This window comes from Bufo gargarizans, chromosome 6, assembly GCF_014858855.1.
Source record: "Bufo gargarizans isolate SCDJY-AF-19 chromosome 6, ASM1485885v1, whole genome shotgun sequence".
NCBI classification, from domain to species: Eukaryota; Metazoa; Chordata; class Amphibia; order Anura; family Bufonidae; genus Bufo; species Bufo gargarizans.
The window spans coordinates 70,496,360-70,519,865 of record NC_058085.1 but is presented as its reverse complement, the minus strand read 5'-3'; the positions used below and the strand labels follow the sequence as shown (position 1 = coordinate 70,519,865).

At 43.5% G+C, this 23,506-nt stretch overlaps 1 protein-coding gene across 1 annotated transcript in view; it reads right to left on the bottom strand.

Annotated features, from left to right (window-relative positions):
• The window catches only part of VSTM2L (V-set and transmembrane domain containing 2 like), a 58,087-nt gene that overhangs the window by 18,160 nt on the left and 16,421 nt on the right, over window positions 1–23,506 (bottom strand). The window contains exon 2 of the mRNA XM_044299239.1: window positions 40–209. Coding sequence (XP_044155174.1) covers window positions 40–209 — 170 coding nt within the window. The remainder of the gene's footprint in view (window positions 1–39; window positions 210–23,506) is intronic.

The following is a 23,506-nucleotide window of genomic DNA, read 5'->3' as shown; positions in this document are numbered from 1 at the left end:
TGCACTTCTAAAATATACATTACTCTAACACCGCTTTACCTGGCTGTCTTCCCACGTTTCCTTGTTTGCCCAGTCCTTGTGGGTGCGGATATACCACCACTGGATTTCCAGTGAGTAGGGGATGTCACCACTGCCACGGAAGGAACATGCCATCTCCACGTCTTCTCCAGGGTGTGCGCTAACATCATGTGGGATTTCTGTGAACAAAGCTGAAATATAAAAGAAATGATGGAATTGCATCCAACCACATATAGAAATGATAGACAGCATACATAATATTCAATATAATATATATATATATATATATATATAAAATCACTTAATCCATATTAGTTTAGCAATAATTAGTGTTTATGAGCTATCCGGAGTTCAGAGATAAGGGCTAAACATCCAGCTTCAGAATTGTTACTGTGTGGGAATGCAAGCAGTTACTAATATAGACATGTCAAGAGAGCTTTTAGAGGACCACTTTAACATCAGTCCTATAAGCATGTGACCAAATACGAGTAGATTATTACAGTAATATATTGGTTAAGTAGGGTACCTGTACAGTGTCCCACTGCAAGTGATTAATGTGAATGTACTATATGCATTGTGAGTCCCATAGGCTGTGTCTGGGGGGGGGGGTTTCCTAGCAACAGTCACTAGGTAGGGCTGGCACCGCCCCTTCCTCTGAGAAGTGGTTCAGTCTAGTGTAAGCTGTGAGTGAGCAAGCAACAAAAGGCAGTGAGGAGAGTTAACCAGGAAATACATCAGCCCTGAGGGTTAAAAGTGTTGTCCACTTTATTTATATTGATGACCTGATCAATATCTGATCAGTGCAGGTCCGACTTCCAGCACCCACGCCGATCAGCTGTTTGAATAGAAAGCCAGCGTTCATATAAGGGAAAGTGCAGCACATCTGTAAGAGAAGGTAATGCCTACATTTCAGGCTACAGACTTCCCTGCAGTGTTGTTGGGACAATATACCTCAGGGCCCCAGCCATAGTAAAAGTACAGATTGGCCATCTGTTTGGACAGACTGTATCCCGCCGAGGGTACTGTGGATACATAGCTCTGAAGATAGAGAAAGTGCACCCAGATTATACAGAGTGATTGAAAAGAGTGAGAGACCCAAAGGAGACTAATAGACTACCTGACTTCCATACACAGCCTTGGGAAATTGCAAATGCCAACTGCAGAAACTGCACTTAATGTGATCAGTGCCCGTGTGAACCATCTATTGAACTGCCTCAATAAAGTACAGTGGACTTGTTGCATCAAACCCAGCCTCATCATTGTCTCGCATGTCAGGGGACGCTGCCTTGCACCTCAAAACCCCACCTACACCAGGAAGGAGAACCTAAAAGCCAACAACTGCCCCAAAGGGAAGAAAAGTGCGCCCTTCCCATCACTGCATGGCACTAGGGAGCATTGGGGAGGAGAGCCACCAGAAAAGCACGATAACTCCTATGTGTGCCACTATCAACGCTTTGATCCTCTCCGCCTTCCCTCCTGGCCGCTGCACACGTTGTGGATTATGCGCAATTTTTCCACATTAATCTCATGTGCTTTTACTTTCCGTGTGGAAACTGACATACAGTGCAGATTTTAAAATCAATTGTTTGTGTGATTTTTTTTGTTCGGATTTCACCTTTACTGAGCAGGAACAGCAATTCCTTAATTTCTTCCTTCCTTCCTCTATAACCCGCACAGGACACTGGGAGTGGGCGTAATTTAAACTCAAAACAACGATCACACCAAGTGCACCTGAAGGAAGGCGGGTATAGCTCAACTCCAAAACAAAACAAAAAGGCTACACACGTGCTGCTAATCTGGCAGACCTCTGCACATAACCTGAGCAGGGCATGACATCACCCTTTGCAATGCAAGGGTTGAGATCTGTGGCAAAACTGCATCAAACCCACACCAAAAACCACAAGTAATACATGTGTATTTGGTGCAGAAACACACAGAAACCCGCATGGACATCTGTGTGGAATATCTTGTAAATCTGCCTAAAGCTGGTCAGAGACATTTCTCTTGGCAGATACCATGAGTTTCAGTAGGATCCGTCAACAGTCTCAAGAAATTTGGGCTGCCCTTCAAACACTATAACAAACAACACATTTTTTCCCTGTCTGATCCTATTGCTTCCCCAGTGGTGACAGCAGGCCACTTATATCCCCCAGAACGTCCATGTACATTGAAGAAGCTGCGGCTGAATGTACATACTGCTAACTTGTATTTGGAGACTCGTAAAAGATAATTCACTACGGGGAGCATTAAACACACGGGTGGTATAAAACGCTATGGGCAGATGTTCATTTGATATGATCATAGACTGACCAACAACACAGTGGATCATTTCTATTAATCTAACATAAAATGTTACGGCCACAGCCGGCGGGGTACACAACAACACTGACTATAAACCTTAACGGGCACTTTTTTATCTTTAGTAAGTGGCTTTTGGCTGGCATACTGTGTCCATACCGTATAACGAGAAGTATATCTTTCCTGCTGTATCGGTTTTACATTTGCTGCGGCGTTCCACCCTGCTCTGCTGCACTCACGGTAAGCACAGCTTCTCCATGCGTGAATAGATGGCGTGCTAATAGGATTCGTCTTCGCCGTAGCCATGTGTTAATGTCAGATTTGCACAGAACGTATTGATTTCATCAGTACATGGATGATGCGCTTTATTCACACTACTTCCCCGACACACCTGTTCCCACCTTCCCTCCATAACATCCTTCTCTCCCTCCCGGCTCCCGTTTTCTCCTCTCCCCCTGTCTCTGGCTCCTTAGCTGTAGTATTTAGTTTCCCTTCAAGGGCCGCAGCGCACCATCTGTCAACAGAGCCGTAAAAAGCTGATACATGCAGAGGGGGGAACAGCCTGCAGCATGGGGAGAAGGGGGAGAGCGATAGATGGAGGGAGCGATACGAGGAGAGCGAGAGTGATGGAGGGGAGGGTATAACTGTCTGCAGAGCAGTAAAGCGACAGATCAAATGGTACACCCTGCAATACCACAAGTGGAGGGTAATGTGACAGCGGCAGATTAACGGCCTGCAGTGGCATGAAGGGTGAAGGTAAAGAATGGCGAGGTAGACTTTACAGAAAGTCAGGAACTTGAAGAGGACCACCTGTGTGAACCATTTTTTCATATACATCGAAAGGCTTTTTATTTAACTATTGGCTCAAAAAAGATCAGAATATGGTGGTCCCTCAAAATACGACGGCCTCTGGATACAATATTTTCAGCTCGCAATGTTCTTTCCTAGGCCATCGACAGCAGAAACCAGACTCAGCATACAATGCCTCAAGCTGGCAACACACATTAGATAGAAGCTCGTTGATGGTTGAACAGCAGGTGAACAAACATCTGGTGAACGTTCAGACACGTCCATATTGGCCATTACAGTTGTTCAAACTGGCCAAACACGTTCAATGAAACCAACCGATGGATGAAAAATCTTTCCAGGAAGGTTCTTTCAAAGAAAGATCTTTCGTCCCAGAACGAGCTTTCTTTATACACACGATTCTTCGTCGGACCATCAGATGAAAATATTAAACATGGCTGACTTCATTTGAGACAATAATGCTCTGTCATCGGTCGGCCAAAACGGTTGTTACTTGCCAAGTTTCACCCGACAAACGTTCACTTTGATTGAAATCGTCCATTTTGATCAAGTTTAGGCTTCTTTCACATTAGCGTTCTTTGCGGACCCATCATAGATCTGCAAAAACACTTTACAATAATACAACTGCATGCATCCGTCATGAACGGATCAGGTTGTATAATGTCTTCTATAGCCATGACAGATCCGTCATTACCCCACTGAAAGTCAATGTGGGACGGATCCGTCATTAACATCATTGAAAGTCAATGGGGGACGGATCCGTTTTCTATTGTGCCAGAGAAAACAAATCCGTCTCCATTGACTTGCATTGTGTGTCGGGACGGATATGTCTTGCTCCGCAACACATCGCGGACCGAAAAACGCTGCTTGAAGCGTTTTTCTGTCCGCGATGGGGACGCAACCAAATGGAACGGAATGCATTTTGGTACATTCCGTTTGATTCAGTTCAGTTTTGTCCCCATTGACAATGAATGGGGACAAAACTGAAGTGGTTTCTTCCGCGATCCCATGACGGATCTCAATAGCGGAATTGAAAACGCAGATGTGACAGTAGCCTTAGACTAAAGTGTATGGCCGCCCTTAGACTTAGATTCAACCAATCAACATGGTAATTTCTCTAATAATGCAGTATATCTTTACCGCTGTACTAATTTGACATTTGCGGAGGCGCACCACCCTGCTCTGCTGCACTCACGGTAAGCACTGCGTCTCCAAGCGTGAGAAGATGGCGTGCTAATAGGATTGTTCGCAGTATTACATGTCCTATACTGCCCTTTGTCTTTGCCAGGATGAGCTGCTCCTTTGGATGTCAGGCGAGGGTGGCTCTATTTTATATTTCTGATACCCTGTGTGCTAACAGGACCTGAAGAAGCTCCTGTCCTCATCATAGAAAGTGAATTTACAGCTTCCAGCATCTACTCCTGACTGTTATCTGTAAGGATTTGCTTTATCTGTCTTAGTTATCTGCTTATATTTCATAACTTTTTTAAACATTTTCTTTTTGGAACCAATTACTGGATTCCTATACAGTTACAACAGCTTGAACATACAATGGTCCAGAGCCAATTAATATTGTAACTTGAGGGACTACTGTATAGACATTTTTTAGGGTCCAAATGCCACCAAAGGATGACATAATACATACGTTAGGCCAGTGGTGGTGAACCCATCGCACGGGTGTCCAGAGGCGACACTGCAGAGCCCTCTCTTCGGACACCCGCACCCTGGAAAAAGTCTATGGTGTACTAATATCCTTAGACTTTCCTGCCATTCATCAGGCACAGGGCGCACTATGAACCGCACAGGCAGGCGCACTGAATGTAGGCAGGATATTATAGCTAAATGATAAAGTACATGGATGATATACTATATTAGACTGTAGTATTCAGGGTAAATTGCTGTGTTGGTACTTTGTTATAAACAAGTGGGTTTGGGTTGAAGTTTGGGCACTCGATCTCTAAAAGGGTCGCCATCACTGCGCTAGGGTCTAGTATACCGTTAGGAACCAGATATATCATTTCTAGAGCAATATAGTAAGTTTATCAGGCCTTCCTGACAGTGTCCATATTTCAGTCCGAAAATAACATATGTCCAAAATACGGACGCCTTCCAAGTGCGTTCTGTATTTTCCTTACTCCCATCAATAGAAAGGACTATTCTCAACCAGCATACAGACCAGAAGAGGACTTGATGCACATGTATTCCCCAGGTCTACATGCTAATAGATTAATTGGTTTCCTAAGGATTTAGTCCCTGTGTGTGAGAGTAATAGAGTATCAGGTTGGGGAGAAACAGACTTTCATGTACTATATGAGGTCTGATTGTTATTTCTTTCACATCAATCATTGGATAACCCCTTTAAATCTAGGGTTCAGTTGGAGAACCAGGGGTCTACGGCCTTGGAGCTATCTATATACGCCATGTTTCTTGCATTCATAATGTAAGATTGCAACACTGAAACTTACCAGAAGGGTTGTGACTGATCGTATGAAAGATCTTATCCAGCCTCCCAGTCAAAAAAAAGTGGTCTCCACGCCCTTAGTGAGAGCTTCTAGACCTTCTTTTAATAACTTGAGACTATAGCCTATAGCCATTAAGCCATCGCTGAATGAAAACTATCAGTGTCCCTGATAAAAGTGATGAAAGTGCATTGTGTCGTGAAAAGTGCAAGAAAGGGTGGAAATATACAAAAAATACTCCAGGTAAAAAAAGAAAGAAAAAAAAAACATAGAAATGGGAAAAATGAAGGCGATTTGGAGAATTACTATAACGTGTCGAGACAGGCAAAGAACAGCTTGAACTAGAAACTGCAAACAAGTCACAAAAAAAAAAACGTAATGAAGAAAGAGAATGGCAGAGGTTGAGGGGGTGAAGGAACCGTGAGGCAGATGGTGAGGAAGATGAAGTAAGGGGGGAAGCGGTAAAGGTTAGTGAGGCAGAGGGGAGATTAAGGAAGGTAGACAGGAGAAAAGAGAGAGAAGGAAGGTGAAGGAGAGGGGAGAGCGCACTTCAGAGCAGCAGCTGGAAGATTGGAAGAGACAGCTACGGAATTACATATCCAGGGAGATTTAGAGGAAAAAAACAATGTGACAGGAGAACAGAGACAGAAGCGGGTCCATGCAGGGACTTCACAACCCATTACCGAGAGAGACTGCTCAGGAGAGGAAGGGATGGAATGAGAAAAAGGAGCAATGAAGAAGGCGATGGAACGAAAGAACAAGGGAAGGGGAAATACAAGAGGGAGGCCATGTAATTAGACTGAAGGAGGAAGGAGAAAATGTAATTTATGTCAGTGCAGGTCACCGTCGCAGCGGCTCAGACCGCAATAAACTGCCTTCCCTCATATATACCGTATGCTCGGATCCTAATTCTATTGATATATACTCTACGCCAATAATGGCTTAAGGGTCTATTCTCCGGCATCCCGAGGATGTCATCTTTATAAACCATATTGAGTGGCAATATTATTCTCATGGTCGATGCTTAAAGGGTTTTCTGAGTCATTTAAAAATGAGTCTAGTGCTAGGAAAAGTGATAATTTAAAAAAAAGAAGCTATAGTCACCAGGTTGATCCCCCGCCACTTCCAGGGCCGCACTCTGGTCCTACCCATCAGTTTTTGCGTACATGGCTGACAAGAACGTCAGTAGTCTGAGCAGACCAGTGGTAGGATCACAGTGTGGAGCTGAAATTCAACTGGTGAGGATAGCCTCTCTTGTTAAATTTGGCAGAATTCCTGGCAGTGGGCACATTTTTAAATAACTCAAAAAAACCTTTACAATAATCATTTATGCATGTAGCTGTAATTTCCTAATATATTTATTTTCCCTTTATTGCTCCTATCTCCTGTGCTGGGCTGTGGTCACATGGCCATGTCCATGCAGCTTGGCTTTTCTATTTTCTGTGATGTCATGTCCATGGGCGGGGCAGTGATAGGGGAGTGTCTATGTAACTAGCTGGGTGTCGTTAGGAGAGGTGCTGGAACTGTGGCAGAGAAAGGAGAAGTGCATCATGGGTTTGGTTGGAGACAGCAACACGAAGTGCTACATACAGGATGTAATAAACCAAACAGGTCAGGAGAGTCCAATAAAAAAAAAAAAAAAAACAATCATGGGGAAGATGTACATGTACATCTGTTAAAAACCCTAGTCAGCTCAACCAGTTCTGCACTGTGGTATTTGGTTCTGCTGAAGCAGTATATTGTGCTGCACTGTGGAATCTGGTTCTACTGGGGCAGTATATTGTGCTGCACTGTGGTATCTGGTTTTGTTGGGGCAGTATATTGTGCTGCACTGTGGTATCTGGTTCTGCTGGGGCAGTATATTGTGCTGCACTGTGGTATCTGGTTCTGCTGGGGCAGTATATTGTGCTGCACTGTGGTATCTGGTTCTGCTGGGGCAGTATATTGTGCTGCACTGTGGTATCTGGTTTTGTTGGGGCAGTATATTGTGCTGCACTGTGGTATCTGGTTTTGCTGGGGCAGTATATTGTGCTGCACTGTGGTATTTGGTTCTGCTGGAGCAGTATATTGTGCTGCACTGTTGTATTTGGTTCTGCTGGGGCAGTATATTGTGCTGCACTGTGGTATCTGGTTCTGCTGGGGCAGTATATTGTGCTGCACTGTGATATCTGGTTTTGCTGGGGCAGTATATTGTGCTGCACTGTGGTATCTGGTTCTGCTGGGGCAGTATATTGTGCTGCACTCTGGTATCTGGTTCTGCTGGGGCAGTATATTGTGCTGCAGTGTGGTATTTGATTCTGCAGGGGCAGTATATTGTGCTGCACTGTTGTATTCGCTTCTGCTGGGGCGGTATATTGTGCTGCACAGTGGTATTTGGTTCTGCTGGGGCGGTATATTGTGCTGCACTGTGGTATTTGGTTCTGCTGGGGCAGTATATTGTGCTGCACTGTGGTATTTGGTTCTGCTGGGGCAGTATATTGTGCTGCACTGTGATATTTGGTTCTGCTGGGGCAGTATATTGTGCTGCACTGTGGTATTTGGTTCTGCTGGGGCAGTATATTGTGCTGCACTGTGGTACTTGGTTCTGCTGGGGCAGTATATTGTGCTGCACTGTTGTATTCGCTTCTGCTGGGGCAGTATACTGTGCTGCACTGTGATATTTGGTTCTGCTGGGGCAGTATATTGTGCTGCACTCTGGTATCTGGTTCTGCTAGAGCAGTATATTGTGCTGCACTGTGGTATCTGGTTCTGCTAGAGCAGTATATTGTGCTGCACTGTGGTATCTGGTTCTGCTAGAGCAGTATATTGTGCTGCACTGTGGTATCTGGTTCTGCTAGAGCAGTATATTGTGCAGCACTGTGGTATCTGGTTCTGCTAGAGCAGTATATTGTGCTGCACTGTGGTATTTGGTTCTGCTAGAGCAGTATATTGTGCTGCACTGTTGTATTCGCTTCTGAAGGGGTGGTATTTCATTTTGCACTGTGGTATTCTTGGCCCCGCCTATCTCTAATGGCCCTGCCTACTCATGTTGCCCCACCGTCTGTCAATTTGGGGCCACTTTTAGTTTTTTTTTTTCCGGGGCCACTTTAAGTTCCCAGTCCGTCCCTGGCAATAGGTGTCTGAGACGTCTATAGGTGGATGTAGTTTCCTGTGCGTTACTTATAGCAATAAGGAGGCGAACACACAATTACACAACGTAATGAGGCACACACTGTGCAACACGGTCAGGTTAGTTCTCTTCTCGCCCTCACGTGAACTTATTGCACAAAGAACAATAAGAAAAAAGCATGGTGCCCTCCATAATAACAGGCTGTATCCTAGCAACTCTGACAGTTCACCGCACCGACACTTTGTTCCATGCGTCGCGTGACATGAGCGTTACGTGTATGCACAGGTGTTGCACGCATCACTGCATTCTGATGACTCTACAATGACTGAAAGACGTGTTATGTCATCTAACAGTGCTCTAGATGTGTGCAGAGCAACGTGCAAGATATATAATGACAACGGGAATGTATGACCTGCGAATCTGGAGGTGCGTTTATCATGAGTGAGATCTTCAGATGATCTGATCTGTTCAACTGAAGGCCTCTGCATCTTGTGACTAAGGCCTTATGTACACGTCCGTAACCGTTTCTGCAGTCCGCAAATTGCAGATCCGCAAAATATGGACACCGTCCGCATGCGTTCTGCATTTTGCAGATCTTTACATCCTGCCATCAAAACTGACAAGAATAGGACATGTTCTATTTTTTGCAGAGCCACAAAATGGACATGCAGATGCGGACAGCACACGGTGTGCTGTCCACATCTTTTGTGTCCCCACTGAAATGAATGAGTCCACATCCAAACCACAAAAAATGCGGATCGGGTGCAGACTAAAACCATGAGGCCTAAAGCTAATTTCACACAAGTGAGTTTTCCATCTGGATGCGATCCGTTTAGCAGACAGACAGCATCTGGACTGAATCCTGACCCATTCATTTCAATGGGTATTTTTTGCATTGTACAATTGAGGGAGATGCTGGCTCAGTTTCGACCGTGCACTAAGAAGTTGTTAAAAGTATATTGCTTTACAGTGGCCACATGTCTTAAGAAGTTCATTGACTTCTATGGGAGAGAGTTGTAGGCATGCTCTGTGGCCTGTGCAGAGGTCATTGTGCAGGGAGGGGGAGTAGATAAGCTGTGACAATCACCTATTGTGAACGGAGGATCCAGTGTAAAGGTGGATTTAGACGGGCAGACTGAGAGGCCAATTGTGTTCAGGCTCGGACTGGCCCACAGGGGTACAGGTGAATCCCCCGGTGGGCCCCTGAATAAGGTGGGCCCCTAGTCTCCCACCCCCTGCACAAGTGGCACATAACACATTAGATTTACTGCACTACATACATATATTTAATGTACCTCAACCAGCCTATGTTCATATAAAAAACGTATTAAATGATTTATTATATTCAAATGTATCTGTATGGTGGGACCCCAAAATAAATTTTACTGGTGGGCCCTACGTGCCCCAGTCCGTCAGCTGCTCGTTCGGTAAAGGAGACCGCGCATTTACACGCAGCAATATCCTTCACTGTATGAGGACGGGGGATTGCTATAGAATCCCTCTTCCTCATAGAGAATCAGGCCTTCTGAGCGGCAGACCGTTATTTAGACCGCACAATCTGCTTCTCAGAAGCCATGATCGGAGGTGCCTGCATGAATGACAGGATCACCAGATGAACAAGCGTCTCTCTAGTTCATTGGGTGATCGGCGGCACATTTAGACGATCAGATAAACAGGATGCAGGAACGGTCGATCCCAATAATCTAGGACAATTATTGGTGCATCTAAATACACCTTAACCTGCTATTGTAATCCTGTTTGTAATGATGATCAGCTTACTGATGAAAAGTGATCTCTGAAGAACAGGAAGCATCCGCCTATTATTGGACTTTTTTTTTTTCATTTCAAAATTATAAAAAATATGTTTAAGGGTTCATGCACACAAACGTATGACATCCGTGTGCATTCCGTATTTTGCGGAACAGAACAGCTGGCCCTTCATGCGAACAATAATAGGACATGTTCTATTTTTTTGCGGAACGGAAATACGGACATACGGAAATGGAATGCTCACTTTTTTTGCGGACTCGTTGAAGTGAATGGTTCCGCATGCGGTCCACAAAAAAAAAAATGAACGGACGCGGAAAGAAAATACGTTTGTGTGCATGAGCCCTAACATTAAATCAATTTGATCAATAGGTTATTGTCTGGAGACAGAAGCAAATAAAATAGCCCCATGCCAGCTGTATAGAGGAGGTATAATACAACTAGGAGGATACACATAAAGTTAGACAGAAGCTGGGAAGAGGGATAGCCCATCATTACGCTGACTAAACGTGTCATCGTGTAGCTTGGAGCCAACTGCTGCCCTTAAAGGAGATGGATTTCCTCTGCCACACGCAGGGTCTCAGTCGCTGGTAGGAAATTAACATAATACTGGAATCATCACACATTAATAAGGGATCAACACAGTGTATATACCCAGGAGCAACAGACATGGAGGGAGGCGGGTGGCCATGATTGATGATGGTCATGCATACAGGAAAGAGGAAGGGACAGAAGATGAAGAGGATGAAGAATAAAGGTCTCACACAGACCTAATGAGACAGTCCTCCTGCTCTTCACTGCAAGCGTGAGTCTTATCTGAATTCAGTTTTATCCGTCACCCAGTGTCCAACAGTTATGACCCTCGTGTTAGGGCATTATCTTCAAGCCACCTTCTAATGAGTCCCCCCCTGAGTGATGTAGAACCCCCTACAGGAACCTGAGTCTAATAACCCTCCTATCAGTGCTCTGCAAATGAGCCATCACAAGTTCATTAGGTTGCAGCATCTCCTTAATAGCTTGCTAATTAATATTTAGCTGTCTAATTAGCCTTCAGCGCTCAGATGTGAGTATTTTACAGAGGCAGCCTGGACTTACCGTTCACAATTAACCCCAACCGTGCTGAAGTCTACTATACATGGATGGATAGATAGCCACACAGACAGATAAATAAATATGAGATAGACAGAGATACAGACTAATAGATAGATATGAGATAGACAGATAGATGATAAATAGATAGACAGACACATAAATATGAGATAGATAGATATTAGATAGATAAAAAGATAGATACAGGTGAAACTCGAAAAAAATTGAATGTCGTGCAAAAGTCCATTTATTTCAGTAATGCTAATTAAAAGGAATTGCATTAATGCAGCTTAAAACTAGAATTTTGTGAAAAGGTTAAATATTCTAGGCTCAAAGTGTCACACTCTAGTCAGCAAATTATACCATACCCCCTGAGCAAAGGGGACCTGAGATTGTGACTTAGGGGTTTCATAAGCTGTAAGCCATAATCATCCAAATTATACCAATAAAGGCTTGAAATATCTCGCTTTGCATGTAATGAGTCTATCTCATATGTTAGTTTCACCTTTTAAGTTGCATTAATGAAATAAATGGACTTTTGCACGATATTAAAAAAATTTTAGTTTCACATGTAGATAGATAGCCACAAAGACAGACAAATAAATATGAGATATATAGATATGAGATAAACAGATAAATAGATAGATGAGATAGATAGATAGATAGATAGATAGATAGATAGAAAAACAGATAGACAGATAAAATAGACAGACACGCAGACAAATAGATATGAGATAGATAGACAGATATGAGAAAGAGAGATAGATATGAGATAGATAGATAGATAGATAGATAGATAGAAAGTGTGTGTCCCCATTTCTCAACCCCCTATTTCCCACATGCTTTGGCAATACTTATGTATAATTTTAGACCTGCCAATAAAGCTTTATTGATTGATTGATATAGACAGATAGAAATAGATAGATAGGAGAGAGAGATATAGATAGATAATGGATGGATAGATATTAGATAGATATAGATAGATAGACACGGTAAGTAGATAGAAAGATAGATAGATAGATAGATAGATATAGACAGATAGATATACAGTACAGACCAAATAGATATAGATAGATAGACACGGTAAATAGAAAGATAGATAGATAGATAGATATAGACAGATAGATATACAGTACAGACCAAAAGTTTGGACACACCTTCTCATTGAAAGAGTTTTCTTTATTTTCATGACTATGAAAATTGTAGATTCACACTAAAGGCATCAAAACTATGAATTAACACATGTGGAATTATATACATAGCAAAAAAAGTGTGAAACAACTGAAAATATGTCATATTCTAGGTTCTTCAAAGTAGCCACCTTTTGCTTTGATTACTGCTTTGCACACTCTACCATTCTCTCGATGAGCTTCAAGAGGTAGTCACCTGAAATGGTCTTCCAACAGTCTTGAAGGAGTTCCCAGAGATGCTTAGCACTTGTTGGCCCTTTTTGCCTTCACTCTGCGGTCCAGCTCACCCCAAACCATCTCGATTGGGTTCAGGTCCGGTGACTGTGGAGGCCAGGTCATCTGGCGCAGCACCCCATCACTCTCCTTCATGGTCAAATAGCCCTTACACAGCCTGGAGGTGTGTTTGGGGTCATTGTCCTGTTGAAAAATAAATGATGGTCCAACTAAACGCAAACCGGATGGAATAGCATGCCGCTGCAAGATGCTGTGGTAGCCATGCTGGTTCAGTATGCCTTCAATTTTGAATAAATCCCCAACAGTGTCACCAGCAAAGCACCCCGACACCATCACACCTCCTCCTCCATGCTTCACGGTGGGAACCAGGCATGTAGAGTCCATCCGTTCACCTTTTCTGCGTCGCACAAAGACACGGTGGTTGGAACCAAAGATCTCAAATTTGGACTCATCAGACCAAAGCACCGAGTTCCACTGGTCTAATGTCCATTCCTTGTGTTCTTTAGCCCAAACAAGTCTCTTCTTCTTGTTGCCTGTCCTTAGCAGTGGTTTCCTAGCAGATACCTTCCTACCATGAAGGCCTGATTCACACAGTCTCCTCTTAACAGTTGTTCTAGAGATGTGTCTGCTGCTAGAACTCTGTGTGGCATTGACCTGGTCTCTAATCTGAGCTGCTGTTAACCTGCGATTTCTAAGGCTGGTGACTCGGATGAACTTATCCTCCTCAGCAGAGGTGACTCTTGGTCTTCCTTTCCTGGGGCGGTCCGCATGTGAGCCAGTTCCTTTGTAGCGCTTGATGGTTTTTGTGACTGCACTTGGGGACACTTTCAAAGTTTTCCCAATTTTTCGGACTGACTGACCTTCATTTCTTAAAGTAATGATGGCCACTCCTTTTTCTTTACTTAGCTGCTTTTTTCTTGCCATAATACAAATTCTAACAGTCTATTCAGTAGGACTATCAGCTGTGTATCCACCTGACTTTTCCACAACGCAACTGATGGTCCCAACCCCATTTATAAGGCAAGAAATCCCATTTATTAAACCTGACAGGGCACACCTGTGAAGTGAAAACCATTTCAGGAGACTACCTCTTGAAGCTCATCAAGATAATTCTTGTGCAAAGCAGTAATCAAAGCAAAAGGTGGCTACTTTGAAGAACCTAGAATATGACATATTTTCAGTTGTTTCATACTTTTTTGATATGTATATAATTCCACATGTGTTAATTCATAGTTTTGATGCCTTCAGCGTGAATCTACAATTTTCATAGCCATGAAAATAAAGAAAACTCTTTGAATGAGAAGGTGTGGCCAAACTTTTGGTCTGTACTGTAGATAGGTAGATAGATCGATAGATAGATTAGATAGATGATAGACAGATATGAAAGAGAGAGAGAGAGAGAGAGATAATAGATAGATAGATAGATAGATAGATAGATAGATAGATAGATAGCTGCTTCAAAACCTCCTCTAAAATACTCAATATGAAGCTACCCTAACAGGCCTACCTCTGGTGCCAACAGGTGAAAGAGCATTAAGTCCAATCCTGACTCCAGACTTTGTACCTGTGATTAACTATCTGTGAACCTGACCTTCTGAACCTTTGCTTATGAGCCTGACCCATTACTCTAACCTTGGTTTTGTCCGGATTATTTTCCTAAATCTTGATTTGGCACTACCTCGTCATATCATCACCAACTAACTACGATAAGTCAGTCAGTTTAGAGGGCCAGACCCTACAGGTCCCCAGCAGCTAAGTCTTTGCAGTGGTCTCTAATGAAGATCAGGGGACTTGTTGGAGAACTCACCTGAAGGGTCCATTCACACGTCCGTTTTTTCTTTCCTGATCTGTTCCGTTTTTTCAGGAACAGATCAGGACCAGATCTGGACCCATTCATTTTCAATGGGTCCTGGAAAAAATCGGACAGCACAATGTGTGCTGTCCGTTTCCGTTGTTCCGTTCCGCATGTCCGTTTAAATATAAAACATGTCCTATTCTTGTCCTGAAAAATCGGATCCTGGTACAATACAAAGTCAATAGATCCGCAAAAAACGGATGACATTCGGATGTCATTCCGTATGTCATCCGTTTTTTGCGGATTCCGTTCCTGGAAACACATAACAAATTTATTTATTTTTTATTTATTTTTTTCAAAGAAATCCAAACAACTTTATTTGATTATTGAACTTTATACATGTTTCCGTTTTTTGCGGATCCGCAAAAAACGGATGACATACGGAAACATTTTCAGGAACAACGGATCCGCAAAAAACGGACCGTTTTTCAGGATGAAAAAAAACAGGACGTGTGAATGGACCCGAAAGGGGTTTCCCAGGAGTACAATATTGTTGAGCTATCTTCAGGAAAAACATCAATATCAGATGAGTGGGGGTCCAACTCCCCAACTGGTCAGCTATTTGAAAGGGATGCAGTATTTTGAGGAGCCTACTCACAGCATACCGGGCGCAGCTTCATACTTTGCTGTTTGCTGTGGCTGTTCTTGATATTTCCGCCCAGGTTCATTCGCTTGAATTGGACTGAGTTGCGTCTTGGCCATGTGACCAATGAATGTGACATTACTGGCCTAGGAAAAGGCCCCAGCGTTCACCGGAGTCAGTCCCAACAGATCGGGTGTACAGTATGTAGTATGTGGAAAATAGATGAAAAGCGAATAAATTATCTGCTGAGCGGACAAACACGAAAAGGCAGACCAAAATGGATCTAAAATCATATGAGGAGATGGCCCCGTCCACACAATGTACTAATTATTACAGAAGATAAGCTTCAAATTACCATTACCGTACTAGGATCTGTATCCGTCCAAGGGGAACGTGTGGAAAAGGGTCTTGTAGTAAAAAAAAAAATACCCTTTGGGTTTCTTTAGTTATTTTATTTTAAAAAGTCTGTAAAGGTCAACTTATCCTTTAAGTGACATTTTCAAGTTTTTCATTAAGAGCCGGATTGTCTGGAAGCTGCCTTGTTCTTACGGCAGAATTGATTTTTTTTATTTATTGAAGACTGACGTAGCGACTTGACTATGCACACAAGGTACGCTGGACCGAACACAATTTACACACCAGCGTTTCTATAATTCCTGCTGTCTGTCATCTTCAATCTATTAGCGTTCCTTCAAGGATCTCTTAACAAAATTCACTCCAATTAAAGGGAACCTGTCATCAACGTTATGCTGACCTCACTGAGGGCAGCATAAAATAGTGACAGAAATGCTGATGTCAGCGGTGTGTCACTCATGAGCTAAAAGTAAGTGGTTGCCGAGAACCAGGATCATAATCGTTGCAGCCCAGGCCTTGAGAAGAGTCAAATCTACCTGAGAAGAGTCATGGTTATTCCTAATCTCCTGCTCTCTCACCCATCTGCTGATGATTGGCAGTTCTCTCCTAGAGAGAAAGGGAGACAACTAGGTAGAAGACTGTCAGACATCAGCAGGTGGGCATGGAAAGCAGGACTTCATGAATAACCAGGACTCTTCTCAGGTGGCCGGGACTCTTTTCCAGGCCCAGTCTGCAAGGATTGCAAGGTTCTCGGCAACCACTTACTTGTAACTTTTAAATGACAGACCGCTGAAATCAACTCACCTCTCTACTCACGTCTCTACTTTATACTGACGTTAGTATGGGCAGCATGAAATTGATGACGGGTTCCCTTTAAGGCTATAAGTGGTCAAAAATATTAAAGAAGCCCTGCCACCTCTCCTGAGGTTTCATTAAATATTTCCCATAATCCAAAAATTCTGGAGCACCTTTTCATGAATAAACTTAGGTCCAGTCCTATGGTGTAAGCTGTCCAGAACTGCACCAGATTTATCACAGAGGCTCAGGCTGGATGAGAAATCTGACTCTATACCAACTATGGTTGGTTCACTGAGAGGCGGATTTTACACCAGAATTGTGGTGCAATTTATATGAAAAATTGCACTTCTTAAGTCCTGCCCCCTTTCCTGTGAAGCTCAGCTCCTCCCCTTGTCGTGCATGTCAGAAAAAAGTGTAGAAACCCTAGATGCGTCAAATTGTGCTGCTTTTTTTAGACAGATTGTTGGCACAGCCACATTAGTAAATCTGGGCCTTAGTATTACCAGTTGGGGCATGTCCAGTGTCCAATCAGCATACTGCACAAGGACACACACCCTTTGGCAAGGAGAAAGCCAACCCCTAGATGTCAATATATTTATAAATAAAGATAAGCACCTTACTATCACATTTTACATTTTTATTAATCCCCTGCACTGTCCTTGCCAAGCCGCTTTTGCAGCGAGCCTCAGAGGAAGCGGACAGGATGGGCACGGTGGCAGTCCTCGCTTTGTAGCTCTCTGGGCTATACATTGATAGGAAGGGAACACCCTTCCTTTCCTTATGGGGATTCCTGCATGATGTTAGGGGAGGTGCCCTTGGTGTAGATGAGTTTTAGGCTAAATGATGTGACAGAAATGCAGGTGTTGGTGCAGTCTCATAGATGGTTCACATAAGCACTGTACACATTAAGCACAGCCTTTACAGCTGGCATATACAGTTCTCAAGGTTGTGCATCGGAGGCTGGTCTCTCTTTTCAAACAGACTGTACAGTCTCTTTTTTCTCTGCCTAAGGCCCCCCACTGATCTCTCTCACTATATGGTGTCTCTGCAGTATCCACAGTTGAATACAATTTCTGAACAGATGGCCCTTCTATCCTTTTTAATATGATAGGAAAACTGAAGCTTATGGCTCTGATCAGTATGCAAAGAAGTCTGTAGCCACAATGTAGATGTGTTACCTTTCTCTAACAAATGCTTTGTACTTTCCCTTAGTGGCCACTCAACATTCTGCAGAACCCAGCAATTCTTTCCTTTAAGGGCTGGCACATATGCTGAAATGTTAAGTGTTGCCTGGTAATCTCTGGTCCTTGCTGCTTATACATCCACAGCTCACACTAGACTTCTCTACTTTCACCTAGAGAGGAAGAGGTGGAGCCAGCCCTGCCCAGCAACAGTAGCTAGAAACCTACCACTCTCCCCATATACAGCCGATAGAACACACTGTGCACATACAGTACATTAACCCTTGTGGTCGGACCTCCACTTTGTTTCGTCAGCTACTTCCGGTCTGTGGGTGTGCTTACACTTGAGATATAAACTGCACCACCATACCTTTCTTCTTCTAATGCCTGCCAGGTACTTCACATAGCAGGGGAAGCGGCTACTATGAGACCCAAACTCATTAGGGGCCCACCCAAGAGGAGGACTAAAAGATTTTTGTGTTAGGACCCCCTCAACAATGTTATACAATGACATTATATACAGTGACATTATATATACGAGTATATACATGTAGGAAACGGACAGAGCGGCTGCTGGGAGTGGGGGTTGCACGAGAGGAGGGAGTTACAATGAGGATGACGTTGGGGGGGAAGATGGGTGTATTCCCCAAATTTGCTGTGGGGCCCAGTCATTTCTAGTTATGCCACTAAACACGCCTATAGCAACCATGCTGCTTAAGCAACCCAAACACCCCCCCCCCCCTATAGCCCAAAGCTTGCTTGCTTCCTGTTATCCTCCTTCCCTCGCACAGGAGTAAGTTGGCCACGTCACTACAGGTCCTTAGTGGGGTCCAATTGGGAATGTGAGGTACATATTTTCCATGCCAGCACACTGTCTATGCATCGGGACCCATCCCATGTATGTGTGGTCATTAGTGATGACCCATATATTGGAGGGGGGAACTAGCGGAGGGCTATGTCACGCGCCCAATGAATGGCACGTAATGTACTAGCGTACAGGCGGAAGCACAGTGGGGTCATGTGGGGCCGGTCAGCCAGGTAAGGGGATTTGTACTTATTCCATGGTCCTGCAGAAAAAAAAAAATGTCCTATTCCTGCATGTTATGTGGACAAGAATAGGCATTTCTATCGTAGGGCAGAACGGACCGATCCGCAAAATGCAGAACGCACATGGCCAGTTTCTGTGTGTTGCGGATCCCTAAAAATGGATATGGTCGTGTGAACGGACCCTTAAAATAGTTCCTGAATAACTTAAAGGAAATAGTAAACTCACAGGGGAGAATTTATCATGAGGGGAAAACGTGAAGTCTGTTTTGCGTACTTTATGGCACATTTATCAAATGTCCCATATTACTCGATAAATTTGTGTTATCCTAGGGCAGGCATGGCCAACCTGCGGCTCTCCAGCTGTTGTAAAACTACAACTCCCACCATGCCCTGCTGTAGGCTGATAGCTGTAGACTGTCCGGGCATGATGGGAGTTGTAGTTTTGCAACAGCTGGAGAGCCTTAGGTTGGCCATCCCTGTCCTAGGGGCTCATGCACTCAACTGTATTTTCTTTCCGTGTCCATTCCGTTTTTTTTTTGCAGCCCGTATGCGGAACTATTCATTTCAATGTGTCTGCAAAAAAATGGAAATGACTCAGTGAGCATTCTGTTTCCGTATGTCCATATTTCCGTTCCGCAAAAAATAGAACATGTCCTAATATTGTCCATTTTGCAGACACGGCCAGGCATTGTCACAATGGATCTGCAAAAAAAACTAATGCAACATGGACGTCACCCATTTTTTTTTGCGGATACGTGTTTTGCGGACTGCAAAATACATAAGGTCGTGTGCATGAGCCTTTTGTCTAGAGAAGCTACTCCAGTTTACCTCCTCCTCCTCCTGGAGTGAGAGTGCAACTTTTTTTGCGACTTTAAAAAAAAAAAATATAGTCTTAATGATAAATCTGGAGTGAAACTCATTAACATAGGTAACTGCACCCACTTTTCTACCCACATTACAATACAGCAGTAAATAGAGTAAAAATGGAAAAGGTCACAAAATTTTACGCAAGCGAGTGCAAAAGAAGTCGCTAAATTTTGCACAATTGCTTATATTTTGCACAAGCGAGTGCTAAAATCCCTATTTTTCTGACTTTTTGAAGCTAGAATCCGGGAGTGAAGGTATGATAAATCAGGGATTGTGTTTTTCTTAAAGGGAACCTATCAGTAGCAAAAACCACCCCAAACCGCCAGCAGTACCTTCAAGTAACCAGCAGTGTGTTTCTAAGGCCTCTTTCACCCTACCGTTTTTTTTTTCGTTTTGCGGGCTGTTTTTTTGCGTTTCCGTATACTGTCCGTATACAGAACCATTAATTTCAATGGTTCTGCAAAAAAAAACTGAATGTACTCCGTATGCATTCTGCTTCCGTATTTCTGTTTTTCCGTTCCGTTGAAAGATAGAACACGCTTATGCCCGACAGCCGGCTGGCTTTACCGAAGAGCCGTCTGTCAGTCACGGGCGAAGGGGCAGGGAAGGGGGCACAGTTGTCTTGACTTGAAGCAAGGAGGTTGCTGTCCCCTTGACTTAAAGCGTGACTCGAAAATAGCGCACTCGGGGGATAAAAGAGCGTTTTTTTCCTGCTTTTACTGTATCTGACTGCAGGAATAAAATCATCATTAAAAATACACTGCCGGCTACTTGAAGGTACTGCTGGTGGTCTGGGGTGGTTTTTGCCACTGACGGGTTCCTTTTAACTTATTAAAAATCAATAACGAAAACTATTCTTTTTTTTTTTTTTCCTAATCTGTTTTTATTGCTGATTGCAGTTCTGATATTTCCGTATACATAGATTCCATTTTTTTGCTATGGTATGCTAGTAATCTAGGGAGAGAAGAGGTTAAGCATGTAAGGCACAAGTGAGGCATGGCAGATTGGTGCCCGTCAGCGCGTGTATGTGCCCTTCCTCAGCTCACATTACATGCTGACAGTGCCATAGATTTCACTGTAATGTGAGTTGCAGGTATAGGTTGTGGGACATGCTCTGAAGGTTTTAGTGTCACAGAGAGGGAGATTTACGATGGTGGATGACTTCTCCCCTGTGCTGGTCGGACCAATGCCTGCTCTACAAAGCATAGGCGAGAAACCAACACTGAAGCTGAGGAGAATTCCTGGTCACAACAGCTGGTTCACAGTATGCTTTTCTCTGCACATAATTAAAATGTATTATTCATTATTAGCACTATTGAATATTGGTTAGGCTTGTAAAATTTATGTCAAAAAGAATTAAAAACAGGAGTACTGTAAGAGGTACTACCAGAGATACCTGAAGACATGACTTGTGATGGTCCTCATTTCTTGGGATTGCCCCAGGAACTAAACTGTAGACATTCCTAACCAAAAATGAGCAGGAGAAGATCTAGAAAAGTGTTTATGACCACTACTTATTACATGAAGCTGTTGTTTTGTACCATGTCGGACTTTTTATTCGTTCTTCAAAGCTGAGCAGAGACTACCACCATCCACTCATTAGGGAGGGTTTCAAAAGAAGCCAGATGGGTGATCTGAACGTTTTAGGCCCCTTTCACACGGTCGAGATTTCCGCGCGGGTGCAATGCGTGTGACGTGAATGCATTGCACCCGCGCTGAATCCGGACCCATTCATTTCTATGGGGCTGTGCACATGAGCGGTGATTTTCATGCATCACTTGTGCCTTGCGTGAAAAATCACAGCATGCTCTATATTCTGCGTTTTTCACGCAACGCAGGCCCCATAAAAGTGAATGGGGCTGTGTGAAAATTGCAAGCATCCGCAAGCAAGTGCGGATGCGGTGCGATTTTCACGCACGGTTGCTATGGGGGCCCAATCATTATTATTTTCCCTTATAACATGGTTATAAGGGAAAATAATAGCATTCTTAATACAGAATACATAGTACAATAGGGCTGGAGGGGTTAAAAAAAAAAAATAAATAAATAATAAAACTCACCTTTATCCACTTGATCGCGCAGCTGACATCTCTCCTGTCTTCTTCTTTGTTGTGCACAGGAAAAGGACCTTTGATGACGTCACTGCGCTCATCACATGGTCCGTCACATGATTCATCGCCATGGTAAAAGACCGTGTGATGGACCATGTGATAAGCGCAGTGACGTCATCAAAGGTCCTATTACTCAAAGAAGAAGACAAAAGAGAAGCCGGGCTGCGCAATCAAGTGGATTAAAGTGCGTTAAATAATTTTTTTTATCCCCTCCAGCGCTATTGTACTATGCATTCTGTAGTAAGAATGCTATTATTTTCCCTCATAACCATGTTATAAGGTAAAATAATAAAATCTACACAACACCTAACCCAAACCCGAACTTCTGTGAAGAATTCCAGGTTCGGGTCTGGGTACCAAACATGCAGATTTTTCTCACGCACGTGCAAAACGCGTTACAATGTTTTGTACACGCGCGGAAAAAACGCAAACATGGAATGCAATCGCAGTGAAAACTGACTTGTTTTAGTGCCTAAATCGCACCATTTTCCCTGAACACATCCTGCCCCAATCCGCAACGCTTGTGTGAAAGGGGCCTTAGGGAAACTAGGAAACCCATGCAAACACAGGGAAAACACACAAACTCCATGAAGATATTACTCTCAGCTGGATTTAAACCCCAGACCCCAGTGCTGTAGGACAATATTGCTAACCAAGCACTGCAACATCTAAGGGAACACTTTGAAGATATCCTATACTATTTCTGGAACTAGTCTACTAACATTTGGAAGCTACAGAAGACCATTATATACATCTTGAATGCTTGACCAACTCATTTATATGAAATGTACATCCTCTGCACACAGTATTTGCCAAAATGGCCCTGGCTTGCATACATCTACCATGTTTTCTTTAGGCCTCATGCACACGACCGTTGTTTCATTCCGTTTCCGTTGTTCCGTTTTTCGTTATTTTCTGCGGACCCGTTGACTTTCAATAGAACCGTTGAAAACTCGGCTAATGCACTATTTGTCATCCGCGTCCGTGATCCGTGGTTTCAGTCCGTCAAAAAAATATAACCTGTCCTATTTTTTTCACGGAAAACGGTTCGCGGACCCATTCAAGTCAATGGGTCCGTGAAAAAAAACACGGAGGCACACAAGATTGTCATCCGCGTCCGTTTTTTTCCTATCATTTGCATGGCAAACTAGACTTAGACTTTTTTTTACTTTCCTTCATGTCTGGTGATCCTCCAAAAATAAAGGAAGACACGCGGAAACAAAAACGGAAACGGATCACGGAACAACGGAACCCCATTTTGCGGAACGGAACACAACAACGGTCGTGTGCATGAGGCCTTAATGAAATGTTAAAGGACCACAAAACATGAAACTTGCATAAACCAAAAAAAAATCCAGTAATTCCTCCTTCTCATCTCCATCTTTCCTTTGAACCTATTTATCTCATATTAGAATTAAAGGGATTTTCTAGCTTTTATCTGATGACCTATCCTTTGGATAAGTCATCAGTATCTGATCGTGGGGGGGTCCGACACTTGGGATCCCCGCCAATCGGCTGTTTGAGAAAGCAGAGGCACCCGCAGTAGAGCCGCGGCCTTCTCAAGCTTTTTCCTAGGCCAGTGGTGACACAGTTATCGGTGACATAGCCAAAGCGCATCTCCGCCCCACAGAAGTGAATGGGGCTGAGCGTGATACTGAGCACAACGGTTAAAACTGATGAACTCTCCTCAGGATAGTTCATCAGTTTCTGATCGGTGGGGGTCCGACACTCGGGACCCC